This window comes from Marmota marmota, unplaced genomic scaffold (assembly GCF_001458135.2).
Source record: "Marmota marmota marmota unplaced genomic scaffold, marMar, whole genome shotgun sequence".
Taxonomy (NCBI): Eukaryota; Metazoa; Chordata; class Mammalia; order Rodentia; family Sciuridae; genus Marmota; species Marmota marmota.
This window is the reverse complement of record NW_026000082.1, coordinates 28,031,710-28,058,433: the sequence shown is the minus strand read 5'-3', so window position 1 is coordinate 28,058,433 and position 26,724 is coordinate 28,031,710. Positions and strand designations below refer to the sequence as shown.

Below are 26,724 nucleotides of genomic sequence, written 5' to 3'. Positions count from 1 at the left end.
GCCCCCGCCCCTCCTCTGCAGAGGGATGCTCAGTCCCTCTTGTGTTCACAGTTGGGCAAGGCGGGCATCATGGCCTCGGATTGTGAGCCAGCTCTGAACCAGGCAGAGAGCCGAAACCCCACCCTGGAGCGCTACCTGGGAGCTCTCCGTGAGGCCAAGAATGACAGCGAACAGTTTGCAGCCCTGCTGCTAGTAAGGAGTTGGATAATTGGGAGATGGGAAGGACTGGGTGGTCGGGGCCCCCAATGGAATCAGCCAGTCCCTAAAGATATATAGTGGTGCTAACAACTTTGGAAACACCAAAGGAGTTCCAAGATCCCTACCCTTGTATTAATTTTGCTCCCCTAGACTCGGGGCAAAGGGGAGAATGCAGATGAATAAGGCTGTGGCACTGGGGTCCTTGGAGGAGGCTGCCTGAGTTTGCTTTCTGGGGTGTCCCAGAGCAGATGGGAGCTGACTCATAGGGTAACAGCAGCAGGTAGTAACTAGTGCAAAGTACTTGAGGGCTGGGGATGATTTTTCTGAGACCTGAAAGAGTAGCAGGACAGGAAGAGATTAAAGAAGGGTCCTAGGGGATGGCCAGGACTGCAGTAGGTAGCTTGAAGGTAAGGAAGCTGGTTTGGGTCTTAGCCCTTTTGGAGGAACCCAAGCTGGAGACAGTGGAACAGGAGCTGCAGTGCTAGAAAGGGGGGGTTAGTGTGTGGGGGGTAAAGGGAGGAGGGAGTACTTGTTTGCCATGGCAACAGGGAGAAGGCTCTGGAGTCAAGGGCTCACACTGCAGCAGAGGAGGTGTTTAGGTGAAATGTAAGGGGAAATGTTTTGACATGCAGAGCAGCGAGACACAGGAGCCATTTCCCCTGAGAAGGTGGCGGAAATGGATCAGAGACTTATCTGGAGACAGTATTTAGGGAAGGACCCTAAATCCTTGGGGGATTTTAAACACTGAGTTCTAAGCTCCTTCCAACACAGGTTGTGGGCATCTAGATTAGATATCAGGAAGAACTTCTCAACTGGCCAGATAATGAAGTGCCCAAATGAGTGGTTGAGAAGGACAAGACCTCCCTGCCATGGGATGATCATAGGTGAGAGGGATCCCAGAAGTCACATTAGCCTGAAAAAGAAGGAGCTAGATGAGATGATCCCAGAGTCAGTTCTGTTGCGTAACCTAATCCTGTTAGTCTTCAGTGCCCCAGGGTTCAGGGAAGGGATTGTCCTTGCCACCTCTTCCTTTCATTCTGCTGATAGCATGTACTACTTGCCCCATACCCCTGTAGGTGACCAAGGCAGTAAAAGCGGGTGACATCGATGCCAAAACCCGGCGGCGGATCTTTGACGCCGTTGGTTTCACTTTCCCCAACCGTCTCCTAACCACCAAGGAGGCACCGGATGGCTGCCCTGACCACGTTCTCCGTGCCCTTGGTGTGGCCCTGCTGGCCTGTTTCTGCAGTGACCCTGAACTGGCCACCCATCCCCAGGTCCTGAACAAGATCCCCATCCTTAGCACCTTCCTCACAGCCCGGGGGGACCCTGATGATGCTGCCCGCCGCTCCATGATTGATGATACCTACCAGTGCCTGACAGCTGTAGCAGGCACACCCCGAGGGCCCCGGCACCTCATTGCTGGTGGCACCGTGTCTGCCCTGTGTCAGGCATACCTGGGTCATGGCTATGGCTTTGACCAGGCCCTGGCACTCCTGGTGGGGTTGCTGGCTGCTGCAGAGACACAGTGCTGGAAGGAGGCGGAGCCCGACCTGCTGGCAGTATTGCGGGGCCTCAGTGAGGATTTCCAGAAAGCCGAGGATGCCAGCAAGTTTGAGCTCTGCCAGCTGCTGCCCCTCTTCCTGCCCCCAACAACCGTGCCCCCTGAATGCCTCCGGGATTTGCAGGCTGGGTTGGCGCGCATCCTAGGAAGCAAGCTGAGCTCCTGGCAACGCAACCCTGCCCTGAAGCTGGCAGCCCGCCTGGCACACGCCTGCGGCTCCGACTGGATCCCAGCGGGCAGCTCTGGGAGCAAATTCCTGGCCCTCCTGGTGAATCTGGCATGCGTGGAGGTACGGCTAGGCCTGGAGGAGACAGGCACAGAGGTGAAGGAGGATGTGGTGACTGCCTGCTATGCCCTTATGGAGTTGGGGATCCAGGAGTGTACCCGCTGCGAGCAGTCACTGCTTAAGGAGCCACAGAAGGTGCAGCTTGTGAGCATCATGAAGGAGGCCATCGGAGCTGTCATCCTCTACTTGCAGCAGGTAAGGGGGTAGTGACCTACAGAGGGAGCCCAGTGTCCGGGAGTCAGGGCAGAGCCAGAAGGCAAAGAAAAGGGGTATAATGAGGAGAAAGCCAGGCTGCATGTCGGGGGGGCTGGTACTGCAGCAGCACTCAGGAGTAGTGTGTGGCCGAGCCTCACTCCCTCTCCCTCCCTCCAAAAGCCTCCACAAAGCACCATACCACACACCATATGTGCACTCACATCCCAGCACACACACACACACACACACACACAAAACACAGTAACCTCCCACTCACACAGTGCTCCCCAGTACACACACTACACACCACACACAAAATTGAAGCAGTCTGTTCTGCTCGCTCCGGGGCATTGTTTTACATATGCACACATACAAATTTACAGCGGTGCAGGAAAAAGGAGCAAGGCTGCCTGGTTCCTAGCCTTTCTAGGAGTTCAGCTAGATCTACTACCCACCCATTCGCAACCCCTTCCTCCCTCCCTCTGAGAAACCCACTCTCCTGTCCCACAGGGATTCAGTCATGACTCTCTTCTCTTTAATGGTCTGCTCCAACCGCTGAATTCACCAGCCACTGAATTCACCAGCCACACATCCAACAGACCATGCTAAGCTCTGGTCTCATTTTGTAATTTAGCCCAAAAGGGCATCCCCCCTCCCACTGTTGGTTGTATATTCATGGCATGACCTGTCCTCCCATCCCAGGTAAGAGTCTCTGTAGAATGCGACTTAGCTGTAGTCCTAGAGTTTCCCCCTAGCCTTGAGCTCCCTTGGCGGTGGAGAGATGGGGATGCACTTTGAGTCTCATCAAGGTGGGGCCTGTTCTCAGCAAGGTTGGCCTGCTTTGTTGGGTTTGCCCTCCCATTTGCTGGGTACTGGGTACATGGGGTAGGATGAGGCTTGGTGCCCACCTCTGAGGGACTCACAGGCCAGAATTCCCTTCCAGTTGTAGGCTGGCCAGCAGGCTGGTAAAACAGGGGAGGGTCTGTAGTCCTGCTTTATCTCAGAGGGGTCCTGTGGCAACAGGTGGGGCCAGAGAAACAGAAGGAACCCTTCGTATTTGCCTCGGTTCGGATCCTGGGTGCCTGGCTGGCTGAGGAAACCTCATCCCTGCGTAAGGAGGTGTGCCAGCTGCTGCCCTTCCTCGTCCGTTATGCCAAGACCCTCTATGAGGAGGCGGAGGAGGCCAATGACCTTTCACAGCAGGTGGCCAACTTGGCCATTTCCCCCACTACCCCAGGGCCCACCTGGCCAGGGGACGCTCTCCGGTGAGTTTGTTGTTACACTATGTCCAGCCAGACCATTCTAAAGAAAACTATGACACACAGACTGGCCCCCGCAAACTGGGCTGTGCCAGGCTTCTAGACTGGCCATGAGAGTTCTCTTAAGATCATTTCTATTTGTTTTGGGAGGCTTGTTCCCACAGGAATCCTGAGCTACCAATCCCAGATTTCTCAAAAAGAGAACTTAGGTTTATTGACCATCTATTACAAGCCAGGTATTTTGCTATACCTTTTACTAGAACTATATCTTGTTGTTTGTGTTTGTTTTGTTTTGGTACTGGGGATTGAACCCAGGGATGCTTTACCAATGAGCTATACCCTAAGCCCTTTTTATTCTTATTTTTTGATTTATTTGTTTTTCAGTTGTAGATGGACACAACACCTTTATTTTATTTATATATTTTTATGTGATACTAAGGATCAAACCCAGTGCCTCATCTGTGCTAGGTGAGCACTCTTCTGAGCCACAACCTCAGACCCAGCCCTTTTTAAGACAGGGTCTCACTTAATTGCTTAGGACCTCTCTAAGTTGATAAGACTGGTCTCAAACCTGCAATCCTCCTGCCTCAGCTTCCCACGTTGCTGGATTACGGGCAGGTGCCACTATACCAGGCTCAGATCTATCTCATTTGGTCCACATGGCAAATCTGACAGAAGTTTCATCCACATTTTAAAGATGACAAAACCGAGGCTCAAAAAGTTTAAAGTAATTGACTGCGGTCAAGCTGTACAACAGAGCACCAATTTGATCCTGGGCCTGTGTAACTCTGAATCTTGTGCTTTTTCTGTAATACCTTCCAGGACATGTCCTTCTTCTCCCCTACTTTCACTTCTCTTAGGCAGGGTACCTTGAAAAAGGACATCTTTGTACCTTCATCTCTCCCAACCCCACACACGTCTGCCCTTCCACACCCCCCAGGCTCCTTCTGCCCGGCTGGTGCCACTTGACTGTCGAAGATGGGCCCCGGGAGATCCTGATCAAGGAGGGGGCCCCTTCACTTCTTTGCAAGTACTTCCTGCAGCAGTGGGAGCTCACATCCCCTGGCCATGACACCTCAGTGCTGCCTGATAGTGTGGAGATCGGCCTGCAGACCTGCTGTCACATCTTCCTCAACCTCGTGGTCACTGCACCAGGGCTGATCAAGTGAGGGGTTTGGGAGAGGCTGGGGGGAGATTCAATCAAGCATGGGGTGGTGGGGGGCTGCCCAATTGACTTAAATTTTGACCTCTACTTTGCTTCCCTGTGCGTTTGGATTTCTCATAGTGTTAAAATGAAAGGGTCTCAGAATAGACAAAGCCAGTCCCGCTCAAGGATTTGGGCCCCTAGGTATTTTCCTGGAGCACATCTCAGTGCCAGCCATAACCCCATATGCTATGGTTGGGGCTCAGGGTTAACTCTTCACGCTGCTACCTGATTTCTTACCAAACTCTGGCCCAGAGAAGTCAGGAGTCCCAGATCCAGATTTTCCAAAGGGTTTCATCTGGTCTCCTAACCTTCTGCCTGCCCCCATCCTTGCCTCCCTTTCTTCCCCAGGCGTGATGCCTGCTTCACATCTCTTATGAACACTCTGATGACGTCTCTGCCCGCGTTGGTGCAACAACAAGGGAGGCTGCTTCTGGCGGCCAATGTGGCCACCCTGGGCCTCCTTATGGCCCGACTCCTTAGCACATCTCCAGGTAAGCCCTGGGGACCCAGGCCTGGTGGGTAAGGGCAGAAAACCTGGGTGGACCTGCTGTGCTCTGGGCGTAAGTCCTTTTACAGAAAATGATATTGCAGATTTTTTCTGTGAAGAGGAAATCTCTACAGTATATCTCTATCCGCCACCCCCACCCTTCTTCCCGAAATGATAACATGCTCTTCCTTCTGAAGACTTTTAAGGCAAGGTCTGGTGGGTGTTAAGTACAGGCCTGCTCGGAGGCACAGGCAGAGGCACCTGGAATCCCTGGCAGCCCAAGGACTCCAAATCCAGTGTTTTCAAGGTGGAGCCGCCCCCACCCAGGGCCTAAGTCAGAAACCTGACTTCCCTCCATTGAGGTTTCTCATTGCTCAACAGATTCACCCGCCTCAGTGACAGGTGTCAGCACTCTGCCCCTCTGCACGGCTTCTCCTCCACCCTCCTCCCTCTGACTCTGTGCCGGGGGGAATGGTGTCCCCTCCAGCCCCTGACAGCCCTCAGTGTCTCCCACTTTGGCTGTGGGTGTCTGCTTGGGTCCCTCTGTCCCTGCCTGTTCCCTGTGCCCCATCTGTCAGGTTGGAGGAGCTGAGCAGATGCCTAGGAACAGGGTGTAACATGCCCATACCCTCAGCTGCCTCTGTGTTTTCTGTGTGGGGATCCCAGCAGGGTACCCAGCAGTGGGAAGGGGAACATATCCCTTTGGACCAGAAACCAGGAGGTCGTTTCCCACCCCCCACCCCCAACTCTCAGTCACTCCTTAGGTAGAGCCACCATGGCACTGACTCACCAAGTTAGAGGCAAAGCTTCCTGGAGAGCACTTGCAGAGGAGGTGAATCCCAACATGACAGGTTCACAAAAACCTGGTCACTTCCCCTCTTGGTGCCCTCTTCTGGCCTAGGAATCAAGCAGGTGCCTTATCACATCTAATTCTCACAACAGATTGCTAAGATTAGCAGTACTGGCCCCATTTTACAAGACCCAGAAAAGTTAACTACCCAAGGTCATACAGCAAGTGTGAAAGGTAGGGTTTAAACCCAGACAGTCTGATTCTAGGTGATGCTTGAGCTCCGTGTGTGTCCACACAGGAGGGAAAGTGAGGGGCTGGCCCAGCACTGGCCCATCTAGTTCATGTACCATTTTTTCCATGCCTTCCAGCTCTTCAGGGGACCCCAGCATCCAGAGGTTTCTTCGGAGCCGCCATCCTCTTCCTATCGCAGTCTCATGTGGCACGGGCCACACCTGGCTCTGACCAGGCAGTACTGGCCCTGTCTCCTGACTACGAGGGCATCTGGGCTGACCTGCAGGAGCTGTGGTTTCTGGGCATGCAGGCTTTCACAGGCTGTGTGCCGCTGCTGCCCTGGCTGGCCCCTGCCGCGTTGCGTTCCCGCTGGCCACAGGAGCTGCTCCAGCTGCTAGGCAGTGTCAGCCCCAACTCCGTCAAGCCTGAGATGGTGGCCGCCTATCAGGGTGTCCTGGTGGAGCTGGCGCGGGCCAATCGGCTGTGCCGGGAGGCCATGAGGCTGCAGGCAGGTGAGGAAACGGCCAGCCACTACCGCATGGCCGCCTTGGAGCAGTGCCTGTCAGAGCCCTGAGGGGTGTCCACTGGGGACAGACCCGGGGGCGGGCAGCGAGGGAAGGAGGGAGGAGGCATCTTCCCTGAAGCCCCCAAACAAGAACCCCCTCCCCAGACTCCTTCCCCCCAAAACACCCCAGCTTTCTGGCATTTCTGAGGGCAAGGGCATGGTGCCCACTCCTCAAGTGTAAGGAACTGCGTCCCGCCCCCCAGGCCCCCATGGGGGCAGGGATCGGCTTGGAAATCAACGTGGTTGTCCCCGCCAGGCCGGGGAAGGTTGGAGAAGCCCCCAGGGAGGGGGGCAGTAGGTGTCATTGTGCCCAATGTCTGGCTCCCCTGCAGGAGGGAGGCCCCAGGGTAGGTCAGGGCTGGCAGGAGCTGATTGCCTCAGCCCAAGTGCCCTGCCGGCCAGGGCGTGGCCTCCCCTAGGCTGTGGTGCCCCTTCTGGCTCCCCAGGTCCACGTCCTTTAAATCGGCCATATGGCTCTTGCCCTTGGCCTCCTTGGGCAGAGAGCAGGCTCAGGCCATTGAAATCACAGTTCTTCCTTTCAACTTAAGTGACCCAGGGTCTGAACTGCCCCTATCCTTTCAGGGCAACCTGGGGCAGACAGGCTAGTGTCGGGGGTGGGGAACCTCCTTCCACCCAGGCTTCCTTAAGAGAACCCAGGAGTCCTTGGGCCCAGGTCTCTCAGCTTATGTGTCATGTTGCAGCAGAGTGCCAATGGGGGTTGAGGGTTATTTATTTTGCTTGTATTTATCCCTGCTTGGACACCTGAGCATCTGATTTCCGTCCTCTGTGCCATCTTGCCTGGCCAGAGCCAGGAACAGGAGGAACACCTCCCCAGAATCCGCATGTTTCCCCAGTGATCGCACCCCATTGCCACCGTGGTGCCTGGCTTCAGCTCCCACCCCTGTTATTACTCCTCTGCAGAGAGACGCGACTGGCGGCTCCAGCAGGGACTACCTTATGAACCTGGGGAGGGATCCCCTACATCTGATCCCTTGCTTCCCCCCGCCCTCCCCCAGTGTGTTCTGTGATCACCACGTTCAAAGCTGTGCACATGTGGACACTCAATAAATGTTCATTGGTGACAAGAAGTCTGTTGTGTGGTCTGCCCTGCATCTGCTCTCCCTTGCAGGCTCCATCAGTTCATAGTTATCGTTTGCTGAACACACGTCCTGCTAAGTAACTTCACAAAGTGTTATTCAGCCTTCCCAAGAATCTTGGGAAGAAGATATCATAATTCTAATTTTACAGATGGAGAAACATAGGCATGGATAAGTAATTTGATCAAGGTATTGCAGCTAGAGCCAAGGCCTCCATGCAGACCCCTGTCTCCCCAGCCTACACCCTTCATTGACACAGCAGAGTCACAAGCCCAGCTGTTGATGTGGCCAAACTTGGTGGGGACAAGTGAAGCACTGTCCCTTCTCTTGTCAGCAGGTTGTTAGTACTGATGATTGAACCCAGAAGTGCTCTACCACTGAGCTGTATCCCCAGTCTTTTCTTTTTAATTTTATTTTGAGGTAGGGGCTTGCATAGTTGCCCGAGCTGGCCCTAACATGCAGGCCAAATATGGATGTCAGGCTACCAGCTGTTGACCCCTGTTCCATGCCAAGTAAAAGGGGAACTGTCTGAGCACTTCAACTGGAGACAAGCACTGTCTGCCTCAGCTGGCCTGAGCCAAAACTAGCCCTGGCCTACACCGTCTAGACTCTTTCACCTAAGCCCTCAAACCCACAAGTGTTCACTGAATACATCTTGTTGCCCACCTAGCTATGCATAACAAGAATATTCTACTTATTGGATGTGTGAAAGCCATCATAGCATGGATTCTCTGGGGTAATTTATGAAAAGACCTAAGCTCTGCACCCAGGCAGCTCAAAATCTAGAGAGGAAACAGATAAGGCAATATAGAGGTATAATCAGTGGGTTTTTGTTTGTTTTTCTAAGAGAACTTTTTTAATATTTATTTTTCAGTTTTCGGTGGACACAACATTTATTTTATTTTTATGTGGTGCTGAGGATCGAACCCAGCACCCCGAGCATGCCAGGCGAGCGCATTACCGCTTGAGCCACATCCCCAGCCCTAATCAGTGGTTTTTATGGAGGTTGAAATAGTGTGGCTGGGTCATGAAGCCTCTCAGCCTGGCTGAACAAGTCCAGGAAAACTCAGCAAGTATTTGCTCTGAGACCAAAGGGGTAGGAGGGGTTTGCCAGGTAGACAGAGAAACAGTAGGTATAAAGGCTGGCAAACTTATCATTGCCTCAGTGGAGTGTGAAGTGGGGAGTGGCAAAAGGTGGGGTTGGAGCAGATCCTAAGAGTCCTAGTGTGCTAAACTCAGAAGTTCAGATATCTTAGGTATGGGGTCATAATGAGGGACCAAACTGTAGGTCTTTGAGCAGATTAAGTGGGATTCATTTTGCCTTTTTTTTTTTTTTTTGTACAGGGGATTGAATTCAGGGGTACTTTACCTCTGAGCTACATCCCCATCCCTTTTTATTTTTTAATTTTGAAACAGGGTGTTGCTAAATTGCTGAGGCTAGCCTTGATCTTGAAATTCTCCTGCCTCAGCCTCCCCAGTCACTGCAATTATAGGTGTGTACCACTTTGCCTGCAAAATCCAGTTTGCATTTCAGAAAGATGATTAGCTGACAGAAATGACTGAGGCAGGAAGCTCAGAGAGGAGGTGATATGTCTGAACTAAACCCATGGCAGTGAGGATAGAGACAGTACAGGTAGAAGTCAAGTAATAGAACTTGGCAATTGATTGGATGTGAAGAGAACAAAGAAGGGAAGGAGATCCAAGGATAACTCCAGATTTCTAATCTGGGCCACTGAGTGAAGAGTGGGGCGATCATGGGGGAACACTGAGAGAGAAACTGATCTGTGGAAAATTATAAACTGGTCAAAGGAGAATTTGTACAGCTTGTGAAATATCCAAGGGGCATTACAGTGGGACATCATGCCCAGAAAAGATTGATAACCCAAGGCAGACTGAGTTCTGCACTTTAATGAGGTTGGGTCAGAGAGTTCTGGGCTTAGGAGTGAGGACCAAGCTAGGCTGCACTTGGGAGAGACTAAGTTTACTTCCTGGTGATTCTGCTGATGGAAAAAGGGAGGTCTGAGCCGCAGCTGTAAGATCTGACCACCAGATGGAGCCTCTGCATCTTCTTGTGATAGTTCTCTCCTTTCTGGAACTACTACCATCCAGACCCAGAGATGAAGGTTGTCAGAGACTGGGAGGAGGAGGGGGCTGTGTCAACACTAAGGGAGGCAGACATAAGTTTTTTCTTACCATAAAGTCAAAACAAAAGCTCACTTTTTGGAAAGAGCAGGGGAAAGCTGAGCTTAGGGAGAGAGTAATATACCAAGTAGGCCACCTGGGAGTACATGTATGTTGGACCATGAACACCTATGGTCAATACATGTCCTGTATTTCCATGTGTATGTATGTTTCCCGTGATTGTCTCTGTGCATTTTGTATACTCCATTTTTCCAGGATGTCTGCATGTGTATCCTATGCACATCCCAGGCCCCAGGTGTGTGCATGTATCTCAGAAAATGAACAAATAGGCTGGGGATATAGCTCGGTTGGTACAGTTCTTGCCTCTGATGCACAACGCCCTGGGTTCAATCCCCAGCACCACCAAAAAGAAAAGAAAGAATATGGACAACCATAAATCCCAGCCTCCATACCTCAGAAAGTGAAGTCCCTTGGCCCTAAAACAGAAGAGGCCCGGAGTCTGAAACCATAGGATTCTGCAGTTCGGAGGAGCCCCAAAGCAGCATAAGACCATGAAAAATATCCCTTTCCCCAGTAGACATAAGCAAAACTACTTATTTATCAGATGATCTCCTTAGATTATACCTGGGTCCCATGTCTAGCTCCCCAGGGTCATGCTCACATACAGCCTTCCCAAAGGATCCCTTAATTGGCTGAGGAATTCATAAAATCATCCATTCGTTCATTTATCATTTATTTAATATTTATTCATTGACCACCTGCCATGCTTCATGCACAGCACTAGACATATTTTGTTTCTCCTTTAAACTTCTATATTTAATTTTTTTTATGCCATGGATTGAACCCAGGGGCACATAACCACTGACCCACATCCTCAGCCCTTTTTATTTATTTTTTTTATTTTGAGACGGTGTCTCACTAAGTTGCTGAGACTGGCTTTAAATCTGCAATCCTCCTGCCTCAGCCTCCTGAGCCACTAGGATTATAGATATGCACCACCACACCTAGCTTAATTTTTAAATTTTTTTTACAGTTCTAAGGAATGAACCCAGAGATTCTCTACTAATGAGTTACATCCCTAGCACTTTTGTATTTTTAATTAATTTGTTCATTTTTAATTAATTAATTTATTTATTTATTTATTTATTTATTTTGTGGTGCTAGGGATTGAACCCAGGGCTTTGTGCATGTGAGGCAGGCACTCTACCAACTGACCACATCCCCAGCCCTTATTTTTTTAATTTTGAGATGAGTCTCACTAAGTTGTTCAGGCTGGCCTCAGAGTATAGATCCTCCTGCCTCAGCCTCCCTAGTCAGTGGGAGTATAGGCATGTGACACCATGCCCAGCTCTCCTTTAAACTTCTTATGAAGTAATTCATGAAATGGGAAAGTTAATAATAACTGCAAAGAGTCTGGAAAGCTGGTTAAAGTGTTTTAAGTTTTTATCCTAAAGATGGGCCATGGTAGCCTCAGGAGACATTAAAGTAGGGAGGTGACATGGTCCAGTCACTCTTGTTGCTGAAAGGAGTTGAAATTGCATCAGAATAAATATGAATAAAGTCAGGACATCAAGGGCTGTTGCAATGGCCTATGCATTGACCCTCAAACTTTAGTGAGCTCTGAATTACTCTTAAGAATTGATTAAGGGCTGGGGATGTGGCTCAAGTGGTAGCGCGCTTGCCTGGCATGCGTGCGGCCCGGGTTCGATCCTTAGCACCACATACAAACAAAGATGTTGTGTCCGCCGAGAACTAAAAAATAAATATTAAAAAAATTCTCTCTCTCTCTCTAAAAAAAAAAAAAAAAAAGAATTGATTAAAACAGATTTCTGGGCTCTACCCCCAGAATTGCTGATTTAATAGATCTGGGGTGGAGTCCAAGAGCTGGCACTTTCAACAAGTTCTCAAATGTTGTTGGTGATGCCAGTCCAGGGACCACACTTTGAGAACTAGAGGTCTATGAGGAAGAGTTAAGTAGCCTCAGGAGCTGCGAGAATGATGCCATAGACCTTCTAGGAAATCCACCTCAAGTCTCCTCCATAAACATCTACGGGTAGATATTTAAGGGTTAGAAATGGTGACACTCCTTGAGGATTGGCTTGTGGAGTTTCCCAGATTCTTCTGAGATGACTGGCAAGTTTTTAAGTTGAAGGACGATTGTGTCATTTATGGAACTTAGAAATCAGGAAAAGCAGGTTGGGGTTGGTGGTGGGGGTGGAGGAGATATCTGTCTTGGAAACTCAAATGGATGCAAGGAAATGTCTGAGGGGACCTCCAGCTGGCACTTGAATGTGTAGTTTTGGATCTCTAGTGAGATCTACAGACTGGAAATAACATGGTCCGGGAAATAACAGCAGACACAGAGTCATTAGAGACTTGAGGGGGTAAACTCACTCATGAAGACAAGAAAAGGCAGCAACTGCTCTGAGAATGGAAAGCTGACATTAAAGTTGGGGGTGAAAAGGGAGGAGACACAAGGTCAGAAATGGTCATAGTAGGAGAATGAGGTAAGAAGTGGGGGACGGTGAAACTGCAGGTAATTAGGGTGAAGAAACCCAGGGAAGCCACCAATAGGCAGCTCATCCTGTCCGTCTGGCCTTCTCAAGCCTGTTGGAGAGAGCAATGGGATCTCCAGAGCTGGGCATGGACACTGACCCCCTTGCTGCTCCTGGACTTCTGAAGGCGTCTACTATAGTACTTGTTACACACTAGTGTCTCTCCTAGAGTTTGACTTCTGAGGTCCTTGTGGCTAAGGTTTAGGGTAGGAGAGGGGGGTTTCCACAGACTCACATACCCACAGGTATAAATACACACACAACTCACTCCTCACCTCTCATGTGTCCTGAGCAGGAAGCCTGCAGAGCTGCCCATTTCTGTTTCATTCACCTAGCTGCTGGCTCCAGACTCTGGGAAGTTCTTAGTGATGAATCCTTGGTTGCTAGACTCCTTTCCCTAAAGTCCCTCAAGCTGAGATGACCCAGTCTAAGCTCTGCACCTGTCATGTGTCTTCTGAGATACTCACCTAGTACCATACATTCCATGAGTTAATGATGTCCCCTTTTCCTCTACTTCATCTCAATTTTGTTACCTTTACTTTCTTATCTACTACTTCAATAAACAGAGATCAAAGAAAACAACTAGTCCTTTCCACCCAATCCTATTTTATTGTTGTTGTTGCAGAAACTGAGATCAAAGAGGAGAAGAGACTTGCCTGGGATCACACAGTCACTTAGAGGCAAGATTAAATTGTAAGCCCCTGAGTCTAAGGCAGTATAAAACAGTGATCCTGGGCACCCAGAGAGGCCAGAGGGGGATGACCCCAGCACTGCCACTTAACTAGCTGCTTGACCTGGGGCATGTCATTTCAACTCTTACTGCCTTACCTCATTCTTCACCTGCATATGGATCTCAAAAGGCTATGGTGAGGGCTGGGGCTGTAGCTCAGGGGCATAGCGCTTGCCTAGCATGTGTGAGGCACTGGGTTCAATCCTCAGCATCACATAAAAAATAAATAAAATAAAAGTATGCTGTCCATCTACAACACACACACACACACACACACACACATACACATACACACACACACACACACACAGACCACGGTGAGGGTTAAATAACTTAATATTCATAAAATACTTAGCACAGAGGCTGGCATACGCTGTAGTAAATCTTTGCTGTTATTATTTCTACTATGCCCTGTGCATCTTCTTGCTTTTTAAAATATGTACCTTCTTAGGAGGTTTTTCAAAAAATTAGGAATGGAAGCCTGGCACAGTGGCACACACCTATGATCCCAGCAGCTCAGGAGACTGAGGCAGGAGGATTGCAAGTTCAAAGCCAGCCTCAGCAATTTAACAAGACCCTAAGTAACTTAAAGAGACCCTGTCTTAAATCAAAAAATAAAAAAAGGGCTGGGGATGTAGCTCAGTAGTTAAGCACCCCTGGGTTCAATCCCTGATTAAAAAAAAAAAAAAAAAACAACCTAGGAATGGAACCACCATATGACCCAGTTATACCATTCCTCAGTGTTTATCCTAAAGAATTTAAGTCATCAAACTGGACATGGTGGAGCATGCCTGTAATCCCAACAACTCAGGAGGCTGAGGCAGGAGGAGTGCAAGTTTGAGGTCAGCTTTAGCAACTTAGCAAGGCCCCACACACTTAGTGAAACCCTGTCTCAAAATAAAAAATAAAAAGGGTTTGGGAAGTAGCTCAGTGGTAAAGTGCTCCTGAGTTCAATTCCCAGTACAAAAAAATAAGTCATCAACAGGCTGGGGTTGTATAGCTCAGTGGTAAAGCACTTGCCTAGCATGTGTGAGGCACTGAGTTCAATCCTCAGCACCACATAAAAAGAAATAAAATAAAGGTATTGTGTCCATGTACAACCAAAAAAATATTTTAAAAATAAGTCATCATACTATAACAATACATGCATACCCATATTTATAGCAGCACAATTCACAATAGCCAAACTATGGAACCAACCTAGGTGTCCATCAATGGATAAATGGATAAAGAAAATATGGCATATATACACCATAGAGTTTTATTCAACTATGTAAAGAAAAATGAAATTATGTTATCTGCAGGAAAATGGATAGACTTAAGAACCTTATGTTAAGCGAAATAAGCCAAACTCAGAAGATCAATGATCGTATGTTCTCTCTTATATGTAGAAGTTAGAGGGGAGAGCTGGGGTCGTGGCTCATTGGTAAAGCACTTGCGTAACACAGGCACTGGTTCGATCCTTAGCACTATATAAAAAATAAAAATAAAAAAAGGAGTTAGAGACGAAAAAGGAAAAGAAAGGTGAGGGGGGGAATCTCAAGAAAATCTAAAGGAGATCAGTAGAGTAACAGGACCAGGGGAAGGAAGGAGGGAAGGGAAAAGGGAAATATTATAGAATGATATTGGCTAAATTATAGTGTTATATGGTGAGCATGTACAAATATGTAACAACAAATCCCACCATTATGTGCAACAATAAAGCACTAATAAAAATATGGAAAAATAAAATATCTTCCTTCTTTTTTCTTAATGCCCATTATCCTTAGCATTCCTCTTATTTGCCTTAATTTAACCCCTGTCTGTGCTTCTCAGGAGGGAAAGGTTGAGTTTTAGAAGGGAAAAGGAGGGATTGACTATAGAGATTGAAACATGCTTGACAGCCAGCCAGTGCCTGCCATGATAACACACAAACACACAGCCTATGCATGTTAGTATTGCACCCTGTCCACGTGAGTCAGTTACACACAGATTCACTCTACAGCATCTAGATGTCACAGGCCCACACTCAGCCCAGTTTCCTATGGCTTCAAAAACATCTTAGTTCCTTCTCATGTGCAGTTAACACCAAAACCCAACACAAGCAACTCTCTCTGGCCAGTTTGTGTCTTCAAATTCCTCAGACCATAGTTTGGCATTAGGGATACTAATGCAGGAAGCCTGAGTGAAGTGGTCACCTTCAGAGGAGTATTGACCCAGAGTCACTCAAGACAGAGGGACTCCCCATATAGATGCACATAGACACGTGTGTACATGAGCTTAAGTTTGCAGCTCACAAACTTCTTCCACATTCACAGTCATCCACCTCATCCAAAGTTGGGTGAAGTGGTTAAAGATTAAATCAATCCTGCTCTGATGCTGAATGCCCTTAACTGTCCACACCCCACCCAATAGAGAACAAGGACTTTGGGTTACTTTCCCCAACTTCACCCCTTTTCAGCAGGAAGCCGTTTGGAGATGTCATCACCCATTTTTCCATGGAAATGGAATGTAGAAATTGACAATAGGGAAGTGTAACAGTAGTCCACTTTAAATATAACACTTGCTTTGAATATAATGCTGCTCTGCCACTGCAACTTATTTTTTTAAATGGACATGTTTCTTTCTCTTCCTCTCTCCCTGCTCCTCCCTAATCTCTGGCCCTCCCTAATCTCAGGGAAAACAGTATTACCACATGAATAAAGTAACCCAGACTTTGGGAATGGTACCAGAAGATCTCAGAAATGACAACCTCCCAAATTGAGGAACTCTAGGTAGGCCAGAGGGAGGAGGCAGGGGGTTAGCAATGATGGAGGAATGCGATGACATCTTTAGCCAAAGTACATGTATGAAGACATGAATTGGTGTGAACATACTTTATATATAAACAGAGATATGAAAATTTGTTCTATATGCGTAATAAGAATTGTGATGCATTCCACTGTCATGTATTTAAAAAATAAAACCAGTTTTAAAAAAATGACAGGGCTGGGATTGTGTCTCAGTGGCAGAGCACTTGCCTAGCATGTGTGAGGCACCAGGTTCGATCTTCAGCACCACATATAAATAAGCAAAAAATAAAGGTACATCAACAACTAAAAAAAAAAAAAAAAATGACAACCTCCCAAATTAACAAGTGAATTACAACTCCAGGCAGAGAATACATGGAATGTAGCCTTTGAATCACCTGTTTAAAAGCCCCCTGTTCCTGCTGGTGGGCAGAATCACAGGCTTTAGGACAGGAGTCCCCTCTGTTTCTCCTTGGCTAGCAAAGCAATAAATCTTTTCCTTTTTCTCAAAAAAATTTAAATCAATCGCTCTTTTTTTCCCCCTAAAACTCAACCTTCCCTTCCTGAGAAATGATGCGCACTTTACAGAGGAGGAAGCTGAGACCAGTAAAGAGTTGTGCTTTGAGCAAAGGTGAAGATGCCAGAGAGCTAAGCAAATTCAGGGCCTCTTTGTCCCAGCCTAGAACCCTCTGTTTCACTGCAGTTGTGAGAGCTTCGAACCCAGAATGCAGCTTAGATCAGCAGGGGTCGAATTCACTCTCTGCTACCCACCCAGCCGGATCACACCAAAGCCACGCCCTCCTTTGGGCGACCGCTAGGGAAAAAGGAGAGAAAGGCCATCGCTTGTCTCTTTAATGCGCGCCCCCGAGGCTTAGCGCGCCCCCGCCACTATAACTGGAGTGCATGGAGCAGGCTGCTCTCAGAGGGAGTGGGGCAGGCGCTGGGTACCCGTTGACCGACTTTTCCAAGTGCCATCAGAGGCCAGTCCTTTCCGCTTCCTTGGACCAGCCTCAGGGTGCTCACAGCTGAGGACTTTACACAGGCTGGGCTCTGGGCTGGGTGGTACCCAGGTGCCGCGCCGTGACCCTAGCCGGCTGTGTCCGCTTCCCGCCCCTCTTCCCGCAGCGCTCGCCGTCGGGCGAGAGCTCTGCAGCCGCTACGTCTCACACCCCGCACTACCCGCCTCATGCTGGTGCACACTTACTCCGCCATGGTGAGTAGTCTCAGGTCCCGCCGCACCGGGCACCCTTGGCCGGAGAATCGAGGAGCCCGCGTGCTGCATCTTCCAAACCTCCTGCCCTTGCGCCAACGAAATCTCGGAGGGAGGGAGCAGTAAGGACTCCGCCAGCTTAGAGGGAGGTGGGTAGGTAGCCTCAGCCTGAGGCTCCTGCGCCCGCGCCCTCGGGTCATTCGGTGATAGACACTGGGCCCGAGGAAGAGGATCGGACGGCAGCTGGATCCTCCAGAGCCAAGAAGGATCCTTTCTGGCTGGGGTCCTTTCAGCTGCCCGTGGGTCACCTAGCTCGCCCTTTCCTTCCCAGGAGCGCCCCGACGGGCTCGGCGCAGCGGCTGGCGGGGCCCGTCTGTCGTCTCTGTCCCAGGCAGCCTACGGACCGGCGCCACCGCTCTGCCACACGCCGGCGGCCGCAGCTGCCGCCGACTTCCAGCCGCCCTACTTCCCGCCGCCCTACCCGCAGCCGCCACTGCCCTACGGCCAGGCGCCCGACGCCGCCGCCGCCTTTCCCCACCTGGCCGGGGACCCATACGGCGGCCTGACGCCCCTGGCACAGCCACAACCTCCGCAGGCTGCCTGGGCCGCGCCCCGCACTGCCGCCCGCGCCCACGACGAGCCGCCCGGCTTGCTGGCGCCGCCCGCCCGCGCTCTGAGTCTCGACCCGCGCCGTGAGTACGCCGCCGCAGTGCCCCGGCTACTGCACAGCCTGGCCGACGGTGCGCACGGCCTAGCTGAGGCGCCCCTGGGCCTTCCCGGGCTGGCGGCGCCACCTGGCCTGGAAGATCTGCAGGTGAGACTCGAGGGGTCTGGGATGGCTGCCCACCTCCCCTCGCTCCCTCTGGCTGCGGCGATTTAGCAACCTGGCTGGAGGTTAAAAGTGACAAATGTAGGGACATAACTTTTCTCCCAGTTCTCCCACTCGTGACTCCAAGATACATCCCACGTCCTGGTTTAGAAACTGCCCGCAGTTTAAAGGTAGCCTGGCACTTTGTCAATGCGTGGTGCCTGCGCAACTCTTCTCTTTCTTCGGGTGTGCCATTGAGCCACGTTGGGCATCCATTCCTGTCTGATGGGCAGTCTTCTGGGGCATCCTGCTCCTGGAGCGAAGGGAGGCGCAGTAGTTGCTTGTCTAAGCCACGGTGAGTACCCAGGATTCCACCTTGGCGCCAGGTAGATAGTGCGAGCCACCGCTATCCCTGCCCCGCCCGTCGCCGACTCGGGCGACTGTGCTGCACGCAGGGCTGAGCGGACAGAGATAGGGGCAGCAGGGGCTTGGGAAGCAACAGACGACTAGATTTACTCACGCCCTCACTGCCACCTTCATCTACTTGCAGGCCATGGATGAGCCGGGAATGAACCTCCTGGACCAGTCTGTGATAAAGAAAGGTAAGGAATGGCGTGTAACTGCCAGGGCAGAGCCAGGCGAGATAGTGCAGGCCCAGGGAGCACAGACCCATTTTCTTCACTGCCGCCAGTGCCTCATGTGCGTCACCAGGCTCGGTGGCCTCTGAACATTCTTCACGAACCCTTAGAGGGACAGCGAAGGCTGCGAGCCTGGCTAGATGCTGGGCAGTAGAGCCGGGGTCTGTGATTTTGTCCTGAAGCCTGCCGCCTGCGGTGGCCTGAGCTGGGTCCGCTCCCTTGGCTGTGACTCCTGGGCCTGGCCTTCCCTCGCCAAGGGGAGGGCGCTCTTGTGGATCTGGAGTTAATTTGCAGAACGAGTTAAACCACTTCCCTATTTCCTAAGAGGTGGGAATGGGAGTGTTGTTCCACAGATTTTTGTGGATGATTTCCACTTTACAGAGCGTTAGCATTTTGGAGCTTAGCAGTGGCTCTCCTACCCTTCCTTCCCTGAAGAGCCTTGAGGCCCTTTCAGTTTTCTGCTAGGGAATTTTCTTTCAGCAGGAGCTTCCTGCAGCTAGTAGGCTTAGAAGAACTGAATATTGTTGTATTAGGCTGTATGTTTGTGGGTCAGGGCCTGCATACTCCTGGATGTCCCTGTCTCTGTTAGAGTTCAAAGTCCTGTACCTGTCCACATGTTCCTTTCCCAGGTGTCGGATATTTCTTGGTATGTCTTTGTTAGTGTGAGTGTATTTGTAATTTGCATCTTTGTACTTTGGGGTACATTTCTGTTTGGAGTTCTCAGTGTATGTGTCAGGATCCCTGTTGTGTCTTGGAATTTATCCTTTGGTATCTGATAATTTCTAGACATGTGAGATTCCCTTCCTGTAAATTTTCCAGGTGTCCTTTTGCATTAGTAAAATCAGGGGTATGAGACACAACCTTGAATGGCTTTGGGGGCCTGAGGACCAAGTGAGTGAGTGAACCTAGGTTACCTGTCCTTGAACCTGGGTGGGGGCCAGGAACTGGGGAATTTCAAGGATGATCCTATCTCCGGAGAACAGTGGACCAAGTATAATGGAAGACTCTTGGAGATAGTACCTTCTATCAGGACAGGAGCTGTCCACTAAGCCAACAAAGCCCTGCTAGTTGAGCTGGGTGGGGTGCACAGTGTAGTTGCTGGGGTCTCCTCACAACCTCAGCTATTGGTGACATCCCAATTCCTGGAGCTCCCCACCGGCAAGTTCTGGGAAGCCTGTCCTGAGGAAGGGTAAAACAATCTGCTTTTACTCAGAGTACCTTAATCCTGAATTATAGCTAGGAACCAGAGCTGGTTTCTTTCAAAGGACATCAGGTTCCAAAACTCTTGAATCTTAGATGCGCCCCGAAGGTAGTCCCAGGGACACAGTGAGTGTCTGGGCTCTGCGAGCTGGCTTGATGGAGCCAGCAGGAGGCACGGACGTGAGTTCGCACACCTGGTGGATGGCAGTGCCAGATCTCAGGTGGCCTAGCGGAGCGAGGTGGAAAGCCGGTAACCTAAGCGGGGAACCTGAGTTACAGCCCAAGGCGCTGCAGCAAAACGGGAATAAAGGGGCCAGGGCCCCGAGCGCTCGGCGGGAGGAAGTGCTTCGTCCTTGCGCCGAGAATTAGCCAATCGGCCTCCAGGCAGACGTTTGGGGAGTAGAGAGTCGGTGCCTGAGCTTGCGGTCCTCGCAAAAGCCAAAGTACTGCTGGCTCCCGCGGTGTCCACCTAGAGCAGCCGCTGTGCCGACGATGGTCCACCTTCAGTCCTGCACCCAGGAGCCTCGTCACCCCCCGCGCAGCGGGCAGTTTGCCCTGGTCCTCAGCGGTCGCTGCGGGACCCGGCCTCACCGCTAGCCCCGCGGGTCTCCAACTGTGCAATGGGTTAGCGCCTTTCTTCGTCTTCGGACCCTTCGGAGAGCACTGGAAGTCCCTGTTGTTTCCTTGGGAGCTCCAGCGCCCGCCGGGTGCGATGAGGGACCCCACTCTGCCCGGGGGCCTTAATTATAGAAAGTTACTCTTGGCCAGCTGAAGCGTCCCACTCTTCCAGGTCCTCCAGCCTTGGCTGGAGGGGCGGCTGCGTTACAAAGGGTTAGGGTCCTGCGTAAGAAACCCGGGTCGCCCCAGTCCACAGCAGACAGATCCTTGGGCCTCCATCTCACCTGTGCCACCCGGGTGCGAGCCTGGAAGCCCTAGGGGCCCAGCCCGGGATTATGCAATTTTGGCAGATTCCAGGCACTTGCCCTGGAGAGGAGGGCCGGCGACGCGAAGACCCACCACACACTTCCACGTCTGCCCCTTGCAGCCACAACTTGGGTTTGGGGGTGGCAGACTGGATTAAGGCCTAACAGAGGGGAAGTTGGGAGCCCTCCATTTTCTGCGCACAGTTGTCACCTCCAGTTTTGCAACCCGTCCCAGAGAAACAGAAAGCAGGCGGTAATGGTAGGGGAAAGAGCTGCGCAGAAATATTTTCCAGTCAAGAAAGGCGGGGTGGGTGGGTAAGGGTGTCTGTGCAAGACACCATAGGAACTCACAGGACAATGAGCCGAGCCAGCCGCAAAGCGCCTGAGGTCAGGAGGCTTCCTAGAAGAGAGATTTTAGCCAGGTGCAGTGGGTGGGTGCTCAGTGGGTACTAGGTGATGGGATTTTTAAGTCTGAGTACATTGGGAGAGGGAGTATGGAAGGAGCCGATCTACTTTTACGGCACTGGGTAAAAAGCATGTGCAAATGCCCTTTCTGTGGGAAAACCAGATAGGATAAAAAGAGTCAAAGTTCCTGTAGGTTTCATGTTATACAGTCACAGCTGGAGGGGCGTGGTTTAGAGTTAAGAATTGAATTGCATCCCTCCTTCTCTCCCAAAAGAGAGTGGGTGATTGCCCTCTTGGAAAGCAGGAGAATCAATTGTTCAGTCTCAGGGGGTCTCCCCTACAGTGGCTGATGTCACTAGCTCCTCTGCCTTCTTGGGCTCTGGGAAGGTTCTGAAAGTTAAGGAGTGAGGTACTCACCGCATGAATCAAGATAATAACAAACATAATATCAAAATCTTACACAAAGACAGAATCTAACCCTGCACTTCCATAACCCTTCCTTACTTGCCTCCCAGGCTGCTGTCTGCTCTAGAAAAAAAACAGTGGCAATGCAGATAGTTTGGACTTAACCTGAGGACAGCGGGAGCCATGGAAGAGTGTGAAGAAGGGGGGAGAAGGGATGAGAGTATGTTTAAAAGAAATCCTCTTGCAATTGTTGAGAAGGAAACTTAACCAGCAGGTCCTACTGGGGTAGAGGAGACACAAGAAGGCTGAGGGGAAGGGTCACTGCCCCTCCTGTTTGCCTTTCTCCTGCTGCAGCCACACACTCAAGGCTTTGGACTCCTGGGACCCTAAGTGTGAACTACAGAAGCAAAGGCATCAAGATCCCCTGGTGGTGCTGGCTAAAAATGTAGTTCTGGCTAGGCCCTGTGCACTCGCCTATAATCCCAGCAGCTCCAGAGGCTGAGGCAGGAGGATCTCAGGTTCAAAGCCAGCCTCAGCAATTTATTGAGACCCTAAGCAACTTAGCAAGTCTCTCTGTCTCAAAACAAAAAATAAAAAGGGCCTGGGATGTAACTCAATGGTTAAGCACTCCAGGGTTTAATCCCTGGTGCAAAAAAAAAAAAAAAAAAAAAGCTGTTTTGGGGGGCCTGGGGTTGTGACTCAGTGATAGAGCACTTGCCTAGCATGCTTGAGGCACTGGGTTCAATCCCTGGCACCACATAAAAATAAAATAAAGGTATTGCGTCCATTTGCAACTGAAAAATAAAAAAAGGCTGTTTCTGGGCACCTCCCCACATCTGAATAAGAATCCCTAAAGTATGGTCCTAGAACTTGCACTTTAACTGATTGATTGAGGAAACATTTACATAGCTAAAATTCATTTGTTGTATGAATATTATTTACTTTTAGTAAAATGTACAGAGTTGTATAACCATTAGCACAATCTATTTTGAGACATTTGTCACCCCTCAAAATTTCTTCATTCCCATTTGTAGTTAATCTTTATTCTCCCGCCAAGCCTTAGGCAATCACTGATCTGTCTGTAAATTTGCATATTCTGAACATGTTGTATAAATAGAATAGATTAGGGCTGGGGATGTGGCTCAAGCAGTAGCGCGCTCGCCTGGCATGCGTGCGGCCCGGGTTCGATCCTCAGCACCACATACAAACAAAGATGTTGTGCCCGCCGATAACTAAAAAATAAATAAATAAAAATAAAAATAAAAATAAAAATAAATAAATAAATAAATAGAATAGAATAGATTATATGCAGACTTTTCCAGTTCTAGCTTCTTTTACTTAGCATTGTGTTTTTGAGTCTCATCCTTGTAACATATATTAGTAACTTTTCTTCTTTTCATTGCTGAGTAGTATTCTACTATATGTTAACACACTTTTGGGGGGTCAGAGGTTGGGGAATTGAACCCAGAGTGCTGCTATAACACTGAGTTACATTCCCAGCCCTTTTAATGTTTCATTAAGTAATTTTCAGTTACTTAAGGCCTCACTAAGTTGCTCAGGCTGACTTGAATTTGCAATCCTCTTGCCTCAGCCTCCTGAGTCCCTGGGATTTTAGGTGTGCACCACCAACCACATCCAGCAACATATTTTATTTAACCATTGGTCACTTGATGAGCACTTGAGTTGTTTCCACTTTTTGGCAATTAGGAATTGCTGTAGACATTCATATACTTGACTTTGGGTAGACCTGTGTTCATTGCTGTTGGGAAAATTCCTGGATATGAAATCTTTGGACTATATGGTAAATATATGTTTAATTTTAAAGAAACTGCCAAGCTGTTTTCTATTTTATTTTGATTTCTTTCTTTCTTTATTTTTGATGCTGGGATTGAACCCAGGGGCACTTTAGCACTGAGCTATGTCCCAGCCCTTTTTTTGTGTGTGTGGTTCTGGGGACTGAATCCAGAGCCTTGTGTATATGAGACAAGCACTCTACCAACTGGGCTCTATTCCCAGCCCTGTCCCAACCCTTTTAAAGTTCTTACTAAGTTGCTTAGGGCCTCATTGAGTTGCTGAGGCAGGCTTTGAACTTTCATTCCTCCTGCCTCAGCCTCCCAAGTCACTAGGATTACAGGTGTGTGCCACCATACCTGGCCCAAGCTGTTTTCTTTTTTTAATTTATTTTTTAGTTTTAGGTGGGCACAATATCTTTATTTTACTTTATGTGGTGCTGAGAATCGAACCCAGGGCCTCACGCATGCTAGGCAAGAGCGCCACAACTTGAGCCACATCCCCAGCCCCCCAAGCTGTTTTCTAAAACAGCTTTACTGGCTTTGTGGCTTTACTGGCTGGGTAAGGTGTAATCCCAGTGACTGGGGAGGCTGAGGCAGGAGGATCACAAGTTCAAAGCCAGCCTCAGCAACTTAGCACGACCCTGTCTCTAAACAAAATATAAAAAGGACTGGGGATGTGGCTCAGTGTTTAAGTGTCCCTGGTTCAATCCTGGGTACCAAAAAATAAAAAATAAAAATAAATGAAGTAGCTTTACTAGGTTTTTATATTCTTACCAGCAATACAAGAGGGTTCTAGTTTCTGCACACCCTCAAATACATTTGATATTGTATGTCTTTTGTTATAACCATCTAGTGGTATCTTAATATAGTCCTAATTTCTCTCTCTTGAGGACTGTACCACCCAGGGGCACTCTACCACTGAGCACATTATGTCCCCAGTCATATATATATATATATATATTTGAATTTTGAGACAGGGTCTCACTAAATTGCTAAGGCTGGCCTCAAACTTGTGATCTTCTGTCTCAGCCTCCCAGGGAGTTGGGATTACAGACTTTCACCACCATGCCTAATTTGCATTTTTCTAATGACTAATTTTGTTGAGCACTTTTTCTTGTGTTTATTAGTCATTCATCTATCATATTTGGTGAAATGTCTTCACATATTTTGTTGTTTTCTAACTAGGTTGTTATCTTGTTGAGATAAGAGGGCTCTTTTTTATATGTTCTGAACACACATCTTTTATCAGATTTATATGATTTGCAAGCATTTTTTTCTAGCCTGATACCTCATCTATTTATTTTCCTTTTTTAAAAAATATTTTTTAGTTACACTTGGACACAATGTCTTTGTTTTGTTTATTTATTTTTATGTGGTGCTGAGGATCGAATCCAGTGCCTCACACATGAGAGCAAGCAGTCCACCACTGTGTTACAGTGGTTTATTTTCTTAATAGCATCCTTTGAGGGACAAAAATTTTGAATTTTTAAAAAAAATATGTTTAGTTGTGATGAACACTATATCTTTATTTTCTTTATTTATTTCTATGTGGTGCTGAGGATTGAACCCAGTGCCTCACGTGTGCTAGGCAAAAAGTACTCTACCACTGAGCCACCACCCAGCCCCCCAAATTTTGAATTTGGACAAAATCCAATTTATAGTTATTTGCTTTTATGGGTCATGCTTTTGGTGTTATAACTATGTTCCCAACCCAAGGTCATGAAGATTTTTCTCCTCTGTTTTGTTCTAGAAGGAATTGCAATTTTAACAAGCTTTCTGAGAGTCTGTTGCATACCCCCAGATTCAGTAGCCAGACTGTATCTACCACCTGTGGATAGAGTGTGACTTGGGTATGTGAGTTGAATAACTGAGAGCTCTTGCATCAGCTCTGAGCCTTGGGAGTACATGAATGGCTTCTGCCTGTGTGACCAGGGGCACACCACGGGCAGACCATCTCAGCTTCAGGAATCACTGTGGTGGGAACTGTCCTGTGGGTGTGGGAGACCACCAATGTCCCTGCTCTGCAGTCTGGGCTAGTTTAATTCCCCGCTACATGACGGCCCCCTCCCCAGCTTCCCTAATCTTGAACTCCATCCCTCTTGCTGTTTTTGAGGAAAGAGGTTCTGAAGGAAAAGGGACAGGTAGGGGAAACAGCAAGGTCTGTTATTCATAGACACATATGTCCCTTGCCATTTCACACACATGGCTGCACCTAGTTTGCATAAATATACCATTGACAGGATAAGGCACTTGTGTGTGTCCATATGCATGTGGTCACCCTCAAGGAGGGCAGAGACTATGTCTGTATACAGAGCTGTGGCTAAGTATTGAGTGTATGTACACATGGACAATCTCATCCTCATTGCTCTATGACAAGGGCAAATAATTTTGTGTATGGTCACTTCTGGGACACACACCCATATTTGCACATGCACAAACAGCTTCACAAAGCCTTGGTCTCTCTCCCCTGTCACTGGCCTGGCCTCAGGGAATTCCAGTTTTAATAACAATTGGATGGAAGAGAGAAAAAATTTTGTTTCTCTGATCCCTCCCTCTGACTAGGAGAGATGGGAGGAAGGACAGTCACTTTGTCCTTTTTATTGCTAATTGATCAATTTGTAGGTTTATTTTTTTAAATACAGTGCAGTTGGCCCTTTCGAAATGTCTATTTCTGTGAGTTTTGACAAATATATATATGTAGTCATGAAACCACTAAAACAATCCAGCTATAGAATAGTTCTATCGTCCCAAGTCCCCTCAAGGCAGAGGGGCACAGGTGAAGAGGGACCTAGGGATAAGCATTCTCATGCACACATGAGCAGGTCTGGGAGTTTACTTATGTGGCTCATATTATATTTCTACTGGTCAATGTGAATCTAGGGCCTGGAGGACAAATGGGGACCAGGCAAGACCAGTAGGCAGGAGCCAAAACACCAAGAAGGGTGAAGGAGGCCACTGTAGCATCGTGGTCAAGGACATGAGCTTTGGAGTTGGGAGACAGAGTGAGTTCTGCTCCTTCCTTGCTGTGCCATTTTTTTTTTTTTTTTAGAAACCTGCGGAGCAGTCACTCGCTGCCAGAGCAGATCCTGGTGGTGGTCCTCTTCTCTCTTTTTTTTTTTTTTTTTTTAAAGAGAGAGGCAGAGAGAATTTTAATATTTATTTTTTAGTTTTCGGCAGACACAACATGTTTGTTTGTATGTGGTGCTGAGGATCGAACCCGGGCCGCACGCATGCCAGGCGAGCGCGCTACCGCTTGAGCCACATCCCC

At 49.0% G+C, this 26,724-nt stretch overlaps 2 protein-coding genes across 3 annotated transcripts in view; both read left to right on the top strand.

Moving 5' to 3' along the window:
- Ncdn (neurochondrin) overlaps positions 1–7,870 on the top strand; it is a 9,303-nt gene extending 1,433 nt beyond the window's left edge. For both annotated transcript variants that reach the window (XM_048815776.1, XM_015485282.2), the window contains exons 2-7: positions 52–192; positions 1,275–2,243; positions 3,267–3,508; positions 4,443–4,667; positions 5,058–5,200; positions 6,355–7,870. In XM_048815776.1, coding sequence (XP_048671733.1) covers positions 70–192; positions 1,275–2,243; positions 3,267–3,508; positions 4,443–4,667; positions 5,058–5,200; positions 6,355–6,791 — 2,139 coding nt within the window. In that variant the 5' untranslated portion in view covers positions 52–69 and the 3' untranslated portion in view covers positions 6,792–7,870. The remainder of the gene's footprint in view (positions 1–51; positions 193–1,274; positions 2,244–3,266; positions 3,509–4,442; positions 4,668–5,057; positions 5,201–6,354) is intronic.
- A 4,653-nt stretch (positions 7,871–12,523) lies between these two features.
- The window catches only part of Tfap2e (transcription factor AP-2 epsilon), a 19,759-nt gene continuing 5,558 nt past the window's right edge, over positions 12,524–26,724 (top strand). The window contains exons 1-5 of the mRNA XM_048782699.1: positions 12,524–12,528; positions 17,145–17,287; positions 17,458–18,155; positions 18,643–18,694; positions 20,404–20,637. Of these exons, the coding sequence (XP_048638656.1) occupies positions 12,524–12,528; positions 17,145–17,287; positions 17,458–18,155; positions 18,643–18,694; positions 20,404–20,637 (1,132 nt within the window). The remainder of the gene's footprint in view (positions 12,529–17,144; positions 17,288–17,457; positions 18,156–18,642; positions 18,695–20,403; positions 20,638–26,724) is intronic.